Here is a 14,019-nt window from a genome sequence, read left to right as displayed (position 1 = left end):
GATGGAAATGTTCTGTATCCTGAAAGGATTGTGGGTCACACAGGTACAGTTAATTCTCATTATTTGCAAATTCCGTATTTTTGGATTTGCCTATTTGCTAAAATTTACTTGTAACCCCAAAATCAACACTTGCAGAGCTTCAAGGAATTTTCAGGCACGTGCAGAATGCAAAAAGTTTGAGCCAGCTAATCTGCATGTTCTCAAGAAGCTTAGCTCAAACAAAGCAATGTCTTGTCTTTTGTCTCAGCTCTTTAAACAACTGACATAGCCTGGGTCTGTTTTCTCTTTCTTCTATTTTCTACTATCATGTTTTCTTCATTTGTGTGCTTTTTGTTAATTCTGCTGTTTAAAATGGTCCCGAAGCATAGTGCTGAAGTGCTGTATAATGTTCCTAAGCCCAAAAAGGCTGGGCTGTGCCTTCCAGAGAATATATGTGTCCTAGGGAAGCTTCATTCAGGCATGAGCTATAGTGCTGTTGGCTAGTTCAGTATTAATGAATCAGTATATATTAAATAAGGTGCCTTCAAACAAAAACATACAGGAAACAAGATTATGTGTTGATCAGCTGATGAAAATGTCATCAGAGGCTTGGAGGAACCCAACCCTGTATTTCCCCCAGGAGCAATGGTTCCGTACTCAATAATTGAGGCAACCTTACAGAACACAACTATTACAAATAATGAGAACTGACTATCCGTGAAAGCGCAACACAGAAAAACATTTAAGATCTGTACATTTCACTGTATGTTAAGTTATAGGAAAAAAAAAAAAAAGACTAGCCATTCGCAGACAGACTGTTGGGCATGTGACAGAGCAGATAGGCTGGCCGTGGACTCACCGATATGCTCCCCACAGGCTTCACAGTACTCCGCGTACAGGGACTCAAAACAGCTGCAGCAGAACGGGCGGCCATCCTTCATGATGTACCTCTGTCCTCCCAGGGCTGTCTCACACTCAAGGCAACAGAAGTGCTTCATGTGCCAGTGGCGACCCTCGGCTTCTGTGCACTCATCAGCAAAAATGATCTTTAAAAGGAAACAGGATGAAAGAAGATCTCAGCGAGCTATTCTAAAAGCCAGGCAACTGCAGGCTTTCTGGGCAACTGACAGACGGTGGCAAAGAGCCACTTAGCTAACCTTATTTCTTACAGCCTCAAGCTTAAATCTAACTCGATTTAGATACAAAGCAAGAGCAGAAATTGAAAATGTTGAAAAAGAGAAACTTAGTGCCTGCTTAAACTTTAAAGAAACAAACACATGCAGATTTCTACACTGGAAAGAATTCATTTGGTCATATTTTTGCTCCCCAGCCACACTTCGTTGGCATAATCTGGCAAAGAATACATTAACATTGAAATAATTTAGTGGTCTGTGTTTTAACAGAAAACTCATTTAAAAAGTCTGCAGAATCACCAGTTACAGCTATCCAGATGCTGCCTTGTGTGAACAGCACTTGTAGATACTGCTTCATTTGACCCGGTGGATATCTCCAGATTAAAGACTGGTTTTTATAATTTTGGTTTCAAAAAAAATTTAAGATTTATTTGAGAGAGAGAGAGAACATAAGCATGGGAGGGGAGAGACAGAGAGGGAGAGTTTTTTTAATTTTATTTATTTATTATGTCAGAAAGAGGGAGAGCACAAGCAGGGGGAGTAGTAGGCTCCCCGCTGAGCAAGGAGCCCCATGTGGGACTCAATCCCAGGACCCTGGGATCATGACCCGAGCTGAAGGCAGATGCTGAATGACAGCCACACAAGCGTCCCGAGAGAGCCTTAAGCAGACTCCACAGGGAGCCCAATGCAGGGATCGATCTCATGACCCTGACCATCATGACCAGACCTGAAACCAAGAGTCAGACGCTTAACTGAGCCACCCAGGCGCCTCTCAAAAAATTTTCAAATAGCACATTACTGAAAAAAAAACTTTAAAAAATAAATGTATAAAAGTAAACACTGAAAGTTTACTGTCACTGATTAAAGGAGACTGAGGAGATATAAAGAATAAATGCAATGAGGTACCCTGGATTGGATCTTGGACTAGAAAAGAGACATCAGCAGAAAAACTGGAAATCTAAATAAAGTCTGTAGTTTAGTTAATAGTATTAGACCAATGTTAATTTCTTAGTTTTGATGCATACACCGTCGCTATGTAAGATGTTAACAGTAGGGGAAGCTGAAGGGAGGGTCTACAGAACTCTATCATCTCTCCAACTCTTCTGTAAATCTAAAATTACTTTTATTTTAAATAAAAGGCTTAAAAAAAATTCCTTTCACACCACCATCCCTTCCCCACATGCCCCAAGGGTAACCACTGTTAACTCAGTGTATGTCTTTCCATACTATTTCGGTGTGTACACAGATATGTATAGAACTTTAACTTATTCTCCCTTTATGTAACAAAAAGATTAGCTACCACGTACTCTACTTGCAACTTGTTTTTTCCGCCCTCTCACAATCCATCAAGGACATCCTACTTATCAATGCACAAAGACACCTGCTACCTTCTCTCTATTAGCTACATATTATTCTGCTATATGAATGTATAGGGTTATCTTAAACAGCAAAAGCAGGAGATATTTTATTTTGCTTAGATGTGAACAGTGGAATATTGGCTGACTAGAAGCTTATTTTTCCCATTGTTAAGGGATAAACTTTTTTACCTCATCACATGCTGAACACCGTGGTTTCAGCAGTTCAGCATGGTGCCTGCCACAGTGAATTTTTCCATCCTGATAAAAATAGATGAGGTCGACCAGCAGCTCGTTACAGGTGAAGCAGACAAAACAGGAAGGGTGCCAACACACTCCAGGGCCCGCGCGGGAGGCAAACACTGCAATTTCACCTCCATTTATCTTCAACCCACACTAAAAACAAAAGGATTTGAAATTGGGATGATCCTTCTTTGATGACTGGGTTCTCAGCCTTTCCCACTTTACACCAAATCCCATTTTGTCAAGAAAGCTTTTATTTTTGCCCCCTCCTGTTAGTGATTACATAGCTCTTTAATGCTGGACTATTTCTGATTCTTAACCGGAATGAACATGCCTCAGGTATACTGCCACGCTGCTAGACTGTTTCGAAGAATGGTTTCACCCAACTCCCCCTAGGAGTCATTTTCCTGAGCCAGCCTCCTATTGGATACATTTCCTGCTCTGAGCCAGTACAGATCTGAATGTCTTCGTTCTGTTTCTGCAGTTTTGAACACTAGGTGTACCCCTGCACTTCCCTCCATGCCAAGATCCTAGAAAAGGCAGCATTTCACCCGACGTTTACCTAAGGGCAGCCGGACGCGCCCCCCCCACCCCGTCATATAGACATAGTAGCGGAGCTATAAATGTGAATACCCCCTTAATAAAAAGCTAGGCTGCCTTTTATTTGGGGGAGGTTTTGGGGGCCCACACCTGTGCTAGCCTGTCACCTACCCCCAAGCTCACTCCGTCCCCATCACTACCACGAGCTACTCAGCCCGGGAAGGGCTACCTGCTCGCACACGGCATGCATCACTGCTCGGGACAAAAGCTTGATCGCTCCTCTTCCAAGTGCTTCTTTCTTCCGCTGGGCACTGAACACCTGCAGTTCTTTCTTCTCCTCTTCGCTCAGAGACTGGCAGTACCGCACCTTCAGAGACAGGAAAACAGACGCACCACACTGGAGAGCACAGTCTCCCTCGCCACTTCTTCATTCCCAGAGTTCGAGTTTCAGGAAAGAGCAAGTTTAACTGCCCTCTCCCGGGAATCCCCAATTTAAAAATGGCACTATACCTTTCAAATGACACCCAACCTTGCAGCCTCTCTAGCAAAAGGGAAATGCAATTTGAAGGAACTTTCTTTTTTAAAAAAATAGGGAAGGTTTAAACTTTTTTCAGAGACGCTAAAAAAACAATGTTAAGACACTAACCTTCCTACAAAAGGTTGAAACTTGTTACTTGGCACACTCACTCTACATTCTACAGGCACCCGACTGCAGGCCTGAACTATCAGAAAGCAAGGACTCTGGATGAAGGGGCAGGGAAATCTCAAGAGTTGGTAGGCTCCTGAGAAGTGGTGGGTGGCTGCAAACACTATAAAAACCAACCTGTTAAGTTTATTGCACGGACACCCTTTTCTCTTAAGAATGGAAAGCTGCAGCCTCCAGCCAAATTTTAACTGAAGAAAGGCCAAAGAGCCCTAGCCAATGAAGAGGTAGGGTTCACGAGGCATCTCAACGTTTAGGGTGTATTTTCTTTTTTTTTAATTAGCCTCCTTCCTGTTATTTTACCTCATTATCATGTGGTGGCAACTGGTACAATAGCTGTTTAATTCGATGTTTCTCTCCAGGGCTGTTAACATAAGGAACCTTTTCCTCTGGTAAGCAAGCGAAATAGAGCTGGATCTGAGTAAGATGGAAAGAAGGACATCAGCATACAGGAAGTGAACATCTTCACTTATATTCCATCTTTTTTAAAAAGTTACCTTTCCCTTTAGGTGCAGGGCTTGGCCTCCTGCAGCTGATGAGAAGACCAGCTGAGCCAAGGCAGCAGAAGTGCAAGCCTTCAGACAGCGAGCAGCCGGCTGCTCAACTGCTCTTCGGGAATGTAATTTGTAGCGACAATTAGGAGCATCGTAAATTATGCACCATAAAAGGTGCACCTTTAATGCTACCACTCCTCAGCTGCTCTCCCTAGGTTCAGCCAAGGAGTAGTGCTGGGGGGCGCCGCCAATGACCACACAGGCTGTGGGACGGCGCCCCGAACCCCGCCACTCCACAAGCACGCTGCCTCTGCCCGCCGGAGGTTACACGTTACAAACACAAGAGCTGGTTTGTTAAGCTCTGTCAACGCTCCCTTATCAGGGTCTCTCAAGCATCAGCTTTCTTTGCTTCCATGGGTGTTATTTTCTAAATACCTGGAGTCCATTTCCCCAAGGAAACTGGAGGGGAGCCAAACAGAGCCATACTTGGTCACTCTGAAAGGACTCGATTTTTGTTTGGGGTTTCTTCTGTTGTATTCAAAGGAATAGTCCTTGGTGAGTGCTGCTGACTACGCTGCAGCGCCGAGAAAGAATGAAAGCGACTCCAGGGGAGAGGAGATGGGGGAATCGGGGCCCTGTCTGCTTCAGTAGCTTAGTTTCACACAAAACCTACCCAACCCAAAGCTGAAAGAAGGGGTTTTCTCCTAGCGAGCAACTTGTCAAAATACTGCTTTCCTAACGCGGGTGCCAGGCCGCGGCCCTCTCTCCCCATTGTATCGGCCACAGAAGCCCTTCCAGGTAGAAGTGCTTACTGAGGAACAACCATGTGTGTGCAGGACAGGCCCTGCGTGACTCGGGAGCCCCTGTTCTCAGAAGAGTTCCCCACCGTAACTCAGAAGCAATGGCACACCCGACTGGCACCTGTTACTTCAAACTATGGCTTTGCCCTGACACGAATGTCTGTCACCAGCAATGTTTAGTAAGCTCATCATTATAAGGATATTGGGAAAATAAAAATATGCATATACGTAAAATAACAATACAGACAATGCACAAAATTAGCTTCCCCCTCCCCCCTAATCCACGCTGTGGGGACAGGTTCTTTTATGTGTAAGGTTATCAAAGGTCAAATGTCTCAGCAGTAACACTTCAGATGGTTTCTTACAGCTCTGTATTTCTTTTTTTTTTAATTTTTTATTGTTATGTTAATCACCATATATTATATCATTAGTTTTTGGTGCAGTGTTCCATGATTCATTGTTTGTTCATATCTGTATTTCTTCTTTTCCAAAGCAAAAGCATTGCTGAGAACTGGCATGGAAACGTTCCTCTTTCCTTTTATTACCTTTTTATTGTTACTGTTATTTCAAAGGTTAAAGTCCTCTCACTCTCCCAAGAGACTTGTCAGATATCCACATAACAAATGCATAAACAGTGCTCTGGATGACATTCGTGAGAGCAAAAATAGCATCACTGTAGGACTTCTGGATCCAGGAGTACAAAAGGATTGAAAACTTTCATCGAGAAATTAAGGATGACCTTAAAAGGCAAAAATTTACACTATCCAAAGAGTGAGGACCGAGAAGGGTAGCAGGTCAGTGTGGTGGAAATGGTCTATAAATTTTTTATTATTTATTTTTAGCAATTCTTTTTTTTTTAGATTTTATTTATTTATTTATTTATTTGACAGAGAGAGAGACACAACGAGAGAGGGAACACAAGCAGGGGGAGTGGGAGAGGGAGAAGCAGGCTTCCCGCTGAGCAGGGAGCCCGATGTGGGGCTCGATCCCAGGACCCTGGGATCATGACCTGAGCTGAAGGCAGATGCCTAACAACTGAGCCACCCTGGCGCAATTCTTAAGAAATCTTAAATCCCCTGGAAAAACAGCACACACACAGGGCGATGAGGTTCCCACCTGCTCGGGTCGAAGGCCTGGGGGCACCCAGGCATACTCTTCCAACGCGCAGCCTGAGTCGTCATCTGACGTGGAGCTCCTCTGGCACCCAAAGGCAAGTTTGCTCATTTTGGGCTCCATCTCCAAAGGCATAGTAAGAAAGTGAAAAGGCCGGTTTCTCAGTCACAGGACATCAACAATGGCTGCTGTGGATAATATAGGGGGAAAAAAAAAATTAAAACCCCAAGGCACTATTCTTACCCTCCAAGAACTTTCACTGAATGTTGTTTACACACAGCTGGGCCTAGAGAAAGTAACCAAATTACTGGCGTCACCACCCCCAACCAACCCCCAGGCCTGCTGACACTTAAAATCTAGGGCCCCACAATTTGGAAACAGCCCCCTTCACGACTCAGCATTTCAGAAAATGCTCCCCAAACTAGCTTGGTCCAGTTGCCTTTAAAAAGTGCCTCTAATGCACTATTCGTTAGAAAGGTTCTCAAGAAAACGGCTCCGTTGACTTTCTAACTTTCCCACAGAGGAAATCCTTGTGAAGTCCTAGGAGTCGAAGAGAGAAGTGTGAGGGCCCACGCCTCCACCTGCCTCACCCTCGGCTGTGGGCCATGAAAAACGGCTCCAGAGACCCCACCTTGCTGGCTGGGTTTCTAGTCCGTTTTCCCAAGAGGCGCTGCTGTGTGTGCCGACTGGGTCCACGGGGCCAAACCGCTTGGGTTTCGGGGTTCTAATCAAGTTCTGGGAGACAGCAAACTTTGTTTACTCACTGAGTGGAAAGAGCAGTTAAATCCTTACATAGCACATTCAATCCAAAGCCTTCACCATCAATGCGCTACAGTCGGCCAGACAGTTCATTAATGAGTTCCTTCAGCAGAAAGCAACTGAATCCGAGCACGACGCAAAGACAGAACCCAGCTAGGTGACTATTAGTGTTGAACTGCATTACTAGCAGGCATTCACTGAAAAGTTACACAGTACCTACTATGTGTGTGACATGCTAGCAGCCAGCTACCGGGCAAAGTAAATCCAGATGAAGAGTCTTCCTCGGACAGAAGGACTGTAAAAGGGGTCAACACAACGTGGAGTCCCTGCCCTAGAGCCCAGGAACTTTGTTATCGTCACTGAAGTTCCTTCTTAAGTGTCTTCTGATTCTTAAACATCCTCCCTCAGCTCCAGGTACTAAGAAAAAAAAGATACAAGACTTTCAGAATCAGCTTTCAGAGCGCAGCTTTTTATATCTGCCCCTTTCCCTTCATGAAAAAAAAAGAAAGGAAAATATACGTGATTAGCCTGACCGCAATTTAAAGAAAACAAGTCTCTGGGAAGTTAAGTGACTTGCCCAAGGTCACACAGCTAAAAGCCAGAGTGCAGTCACACGACACGATGGACTCATCAGACTTCCAAACGTTGTTCTGCCTTAAAAAATTCTCTCGCTTGCTGAAACAAGTAGGAAAGGAAACCTAACACGCTTCAGCCTGAGACTGTCCTTTTTCAGCCATGATGTCAAACGCAACTCTAAATACTTACAGTATCAGAAGTGTTACCTATCACAACCTGATTATTAAAACGTATGGTTCTCCTTTTAGAAATCAAAGGACATAAATTAAAATTGTAACAGTCAACAAATGGAAGGCCAAACGCCCAATGCCTACAATCTTTACTGGAAGGAGTGATGCCACACGGTAGGTAGATATGATTCCAACTAATAAATTTAACTTTCCTTCACCCTGAACAAAAAGTAAAGATGACCTCATTTCCTCACTATCATCGGGAGGTTATGACCTTTCAAACAAGTCGTCATTTCACACAGGTGCAATTCATTCCCATCTTGACTTAAGAAAGGCTCTCTAAACAGGCACATTCCTTAGTCCTCAGTAAAAAAGGATGTGTTAATGAAAGTCAGAAAATTTCTTGGATCTAGTCTTTCCCTTTTGTTTTGGAAAAAGCAACTCCCACATGTCAAAGGAAGAGAACTAGAGTTTAAGAATTTAATTAGTAACTCAAAAACCCCACCAGTGGGGGGGGGGGGGCGGAAGGCGGGCTCCAATGCAATTTTAACCTGAATCATGAAATAGGTGTATTTGGCCCTTGCCAAACCTGGCTGAGGAAGGAGACATGACAGTACCCGCTCTGCAGAAACTTACAAAGAATAGATATTAAATAGAGCCTAAAAATGAAATGTCCTATCTTATAAAACAAGAGAAAACACCACAAATTAAGACAAATCATGGATTTTCCAAACTAGCACAGAGGCAGACTACCAAAGATCTGAATCACTTTTACAGCTGTAATCCTTGATTAGCCTTTTGCAAAAAAAAAAAAAAAAAAAAAAAAAAATTTTACAATTACTATCCCAATCAAGGTAAATCAACATGAGCACTACATGACACAATCCCCCCTCCTCCCCATCATCTAGAGGTGCTGGCCACGCCTCAGGCCTACCACTCCCACATACTCGTTCCAGCCTTTCCACACTCTACACGGAGGACTGTGTCCACCAACAACATGAAGGGTCCAACTGGAGGAACGTGAGGGACTGAGTCCTTGTTACCCCAGGCAAGGCTTCCGGTTTCATCTGCTGGCACTCTGACAGCTGCCTTGTGCCTCTGTGCCCAGCCTGGCATGATTCGTGTTATGACATTTAATCCCCATATCAAGGGGCCCACAGAGGGTGTATCTTGACTCACAGAGGAGGAAACTGAGCCTCAGAACGATCTGCCACAGGACAACTGTCCTAAGGTCAGTAAGGTAACAAGCAGTGGCCTTGGAACTGGGCCTCTCTGTGATCTTAAACCCCGGGCACCCCTCATTGCCTCCTAGAGGTGGAACCCGACTGCGCCAGTTCTGCTTTCTCTGGCCGACTAGTCATGCTCCTGCGCCACAGCCGTGAAAAAGGACGGACCGCAGGGAGACCAGCCGCTTTGCCCAAGCAGACGCTTCGAGGAGAGCACCCAGGCAAAAAGGATTATAAAAATTCAACGGCCTCATGAGCTGTTGATTCAGAATTTGTTCTCTGGAGAAGGCCTCTTTTTGCTTTCTATCAGGAGATAATAACTTAAAATGACACAACATTCCATTCATTAGCAAGGTCTCAGAGATGACAAAAAATAAACATTAAAAAAAATAAAAGTGACATAGCATGACCTCCACTTGCCAGGTTGTAGGAAGAGACCCTACATTACCACTAGCTACTTTCTCTTTACTTGATAACACACACACTTGAATATGGACTTTTCTTTTTTAAAAATTACCTCTGTCAGGAGACCCTTAGATTCTTAAGTATATCTTTGTCTCATACTGGGTCACAGGAAAGCAGTTGACTGCTGAGCATGGTTCCTGCACTTCTAAAATGTTAAAGTAATAGAAATGATAAATCTGACTTCACCTCTATCTCTTACTGTAGGCATTTACATTACTCTATGGTATCTGCTTTGACAACACAAAGAAAGAGGGGAGCCTGGACATTCCTTATGCTTTGGGTCATGATGTAGCAGCTTCCTGATGACACATAAATGTGGTTATGTCTCATCTGCCAAAATACCACCTTTTAGACCAAACACGAAACCACGCGTGAATCGCGTGGAACACGCGAATTGAACAGAAAAATTGAATCGAGCAGAAAAATTTCATTAATTTCATTTCCAGGTGTTGTCGCTTTAGGTTGGTCATGTGAAATAGGTACACAAATCACATCTACAAATGAACTGCATTATAATAGGAATAGAGCTATTCACAGCTGGGGTTAGGAGAAACTTTCTCAAGATTTTTTTTTGCAGAACCACACTTAGATGCACAAGAGCGGCCCTGTCTTATGCCCTGTCCTTTATTAGTTTTGTATTTTACTTATTTTTGTAAATTTTTATTTTGATGTAATTTCAAACACCAGAAACGACGGAAGAGTAAGGAACTCCTATGTCGCCTGTACCCAGATTCATCATCTACATTTTGCTTCATTCGTTTTATCATCCTCCCCCTCATTATCAAACACTACACACACTTTCCTGGGGACCATTTGGGAATGCGTATTTTTTTACATTCTCTTACCTAACCACAGCTAAATTAAACATGATATATTTTTTAAATGTTTACTTAAAAAAAACTATGGGGGGCGCCTGGGTGGCTCAGCTGTCAAGCGTCTGCCTTCAGCTCAGGTCATGATCCCAGGGTCCTGGGACCGAGCCCCACATCGGGCTCCCTGCTCGGCGGGAAGCCGGCTTCTCCCTCTCCCACTCCCCCCCTGCTTGTGTTCCCTCTCTTGCCGTCTCTCTCTCTAATAACTAATATCTTAAAAAAAAAAAGAAAAAAAAACTATGGGCAAGACGCCATGTTAGATGCTTGAGATAAATAGAATAAAAAGGCAAAAGACTTAGTATTCTGTGATTATTGGGAGGCAGGTTTACTGTACTGGTCTTGAAATGCTGTATTTAACCAAATGAACTTAATCATATGTGAATGACAATTATGCATTAACCAGTTCTGTGCTAGGTTTGCCCCTGTCGGGGAAATGAATCAGTAGAGGCCCCACCTCCCCAATGTCTTTTTATAATTCTGGATGTAAAGAAGTTTCATCATGCAGGGAAAAAAGTGAAACAGTTTTCAGGAATGGGTTGGTTCAGGTTTCAAACAGAGTCTGACCCTTAAGGAAACGTGTAAAGGAACGTTTAAGAGCTACCAGCTCTGTCAAAGATGCCTTCCGGGTCAGCACAGCAAGCAGGTACCTGAATCCAATGAGAGCAGGTTAGGACGTATTCACAGATACTACTTTGAAGGGAAAACTAAAAGCCAATTAGAAGAATCAAGGAGAGAAATGAATGACAAACAGAAGAAAAGGGCATGGACATAAGGGAGGGGGAGAAAGAAGCCTGAGGTTGGGCAGAGAGAAATGAGATATTTTTTTCTTAGAAAGACAAGGATTATCATGGGGGTGCCCATGCAAGCCACGCAACAGACGGTGGAAGAGTTTCATTTCCCTCCTTTATCCCTTTTCTCTCTTCTTCCTTCAAAATCGTTAACTAGCTGCTTCTCACCATGTAAAAAGACTCAAAGACAAACAGCTCGCAGGTGTAGGACTTCTCAATCATCATATAATTGTCAAGAGAACATCTGACCCAAGGGATAGAGCAATACTTAGGGAACAGAATTTGGGGCTTCAGCACTCAGTAAACTCAGCCCTGGAGCCTTCATACCTCTCACAAGTCACTGAACATCATGGGGCCTTATTCTTTACGGCAGCTATTTTCCTTCCAAAGATGGTCTAAGTATGGGAAAGTTTTGAAGAAGAAAGGAACTGCATGAATATAAAGAATTACAGTTACTATCAACATGTGTCAATTGGCGTCGTTATTCCCACTGTTAATTAGTGGAAAGATTTCCTTGAAGCTGACCAGCAACATCCAGAATAAGAACAACTTGTTAATACAATAAAACTGAAGGTTGACATGTAAATTTCATCATCTTTTTGAGTTCAGGAGGTTCTCTAACCTTTTGAAGGGCAAAGAATTTTGACAAACTATTAGCCTCCATTCCCAGCTCCCTTAGAATCAGCTTCTAACCAGTACCTACATAAAATCTCCAATACCAGTTCATACGCACGCGTGCAGGCACACGCCCTCCATTACGTTCATACGCACACGTGCAGGCACACGCCCACACAGAGAGCACAGCCGGGTATTTCCAGGTGTCTCAGGCAGAGCAACAATTGTGATAAACCAATACACGACTGGCTGTAAGTTGGCCCTTGTTCCCCAAATAAGAGTATGGCCTCAGTCATCCAACACCGTGATGTAAAGAGGGGTTCCTCAGGAAATTTACTTTCCAGATTCATTTACTCCATCCATTCATTCATCCCTATATTTAAAGGCCATTGCTGAATGATTCAAGGAAATAACAGAAAGAGGCAACTGGTTTTATTCAATTAAAGGCTAGAACTTAAAAAAAAAAATGTATCCACCAGGACAAGAGTATTTCCAAACTCCATTATACAGTTCCTTGCTTTCTTGAGTGGCGACTGTGTATACTGTATGTGATTTAGCCTTTGGCTGATCATTTGTTTTCATTCTCAGAAGAAAATGAACAGTAGAAAGAAAACGGCCTTCAGGAATCTAATCCAGCCATGCAGCTGGGTGTGACCTGGGAACATAATTCCTCAACTAGAAAGGAAGTGTAGGGCTCTCTCCCAGTGGAGAGCTGACGTCTGGAATCTCACGGCCCCAGCCTCACGGCTTTAAGATGGTTGACAAACTTTTTATAGATTTTTCCCTCCCTGCTGTCACCACAGATTTTTGAATTACTGCTGCTTTAGTCTCTTACTAAGTAGGCTTTTCTCTTTGCCCACAACCAGCAACCTCCGAATCTTTCTTTTTTTAATTTGTTGCTTTCTATGTTCTGTAAATTAGGCAACTACAATTTGAAAATAATTCGTCTAAAAGTATATAGAGTCATTGTGCTATGAACAAGGGCTTACACAGTCCTTCTGTGAGCACAGTAATCACCGGTTAAATGAGGTAACATACAATACGTGAAGGTGTTATGCAAACTAAAAGCAGCTTTATTATTTTGCTATGCTATTTTGGTCATTTGAGAATCATTTATTTTCTGTTGTGCTATATGCTGCATCCAGGACAGCTAAGGATTACTATTTTGACTGACCTTGACATATACATAAATGAGCCTTTACTATTTTTCCCTAAAAAGCTTAGTAAGTCAGCACAGAATGTGAAGGTCCAGAGACAGTGAAGAGTCAAGAGTTTCACTGGAAGGCAGATGCAACAATAGAAGCCAATGGTAGCACCGAACGACATTGTCAAGAATTAGACAAATCAGGCAGGAGACTTCGTGCTTAACCCTAAAGGTTTAAGAGAAAGAGACAAAGGGCGTGTGAGCAGAGTGCCACTGAAAGTCTTAAAGAAAATTAACACAACAGGGACGGTCAGGAAAGAGAACAGGAAACAGGGAGGGGCCTTTCAGGCCACTGCTACTAAAGAGAGCCTAAACATGGTAACTTGGGGAGATAAAGTAAAAGGAAGCAACAGGAAAGGGGGAAACTGGGTCAAAGACAGTCTTGAGTCTTAGGTGACTGAAAGACGGTGTACTAAAATGGAAATACTACATAGGCAAGTCAGAGAGGAATGAGGATTTCAGGAGGTTGAGGAGACGGAGTTCAATCACACATACTGAGGTCTTAACTGTACATCAGTTCTGGTCTGGTTCCTATTATTAATCATTTTCTTGGACCAAGTCACCAAGCCAAATCAAAATCATGCAAATAGAAAACAGAATAATTTTCAGTGCCTGCCATTGAACATGAAGTCCAAGGTCACACCCCTAATTACAAATGCTTTTCCCAATCAAATTCCACCCTAGTTCATGTGAAGATTACCATAGCATTGCAGCATCCCCATGAAAAGGTATTTCTTGTGTGAACCTGCCCAGAGGAGTCAGAAATCCTTTGATCACCAAAACCCAGAACAGATACCGATTTGTGAAGTCGGTTGGGCTAACATTCCCTAGGTGTCCCCTGCTGCTAAGTGTCATCCTGTGGGCCACAAACTGCTTAACAACTTCTTTGTTAAACTGCTTGTTAACAAGGCCTTAGCACACAGAAGATGCAGATCACACATACCCATTCAAGAGCTACTCTAACTCTGTCAGGCTAAATATGCA

At 43.2% G+C, this 14,019-nt stretch overlaps 1 protein-coding gene across 7 annotated transcripts in view; it reads right to left on the bottom strand.

Annotated features, from left to right (window-relative positions):
* Positions 1 to 14,019, bottom strand: part of PRICKLE1 (prickle planar cell polarity protein 1) — a 108,550-nt gene that overhangs the window by 5,756 nt on the left and 88,775 nt on the right. For 5 of the 7 annotated variants that reach the window (XM_025883274.2, XM_025883273.2, XM_073882110.1 and 2 more), the window contains 5 exons: positions 6,364 to 6,548; positions 4,257 to 4,370; positions 3,480 to 3,617; positions 2,660 to 2,863; positions 839 to 1,025 (listed from right to left, as the gene is read on the bottom strand). In XM_025883274.2, coding sequence (XP_025739059.1) covers positions 839 to 1,025; positions 2,660 to 2,863; positions 3,480 to 3,617; positions 4,257 to 4,370; positions 6,364 to 6,495 — 775 coding nt within the window. In that variant the 5' untranslated portion in view covers positions 6,496 to 6,548. Of the gene's footprint in view, positions 1 to 838; positions 1,026 to 2,659; positions 2,864 to 3,479; positions 3,618 to 4,256; positions 4,371 to 6,363; positions 6,549 to 7,335; positions 7,519 to 14,019 lie in introns of those variants that run through there. The other 2 variants (XM_073882111.1, XM_073882112.1) reach the window with 2 other exon arrangements.

Source organism: Callorhinus ursinus, unplaced genomic scaffold, assembly GCF_003265705.2.
Source record: "Callorhinus ursinus isolate GAN/ISIS: 27379988/994484 unplaced genomic scaffold, GSC_fseal_2.0 scaffold44, whole genome shotgun sequence".
Lineage (NCBI taxonomy): Eukaryota > Metazoa > Chordata > Mammalia > Carnivora > Otariidae > Callorhinus > Callorhinus ursinus.
This window is presented reverse-complemented; position numbering and strand designations above follow the sequence as displayed.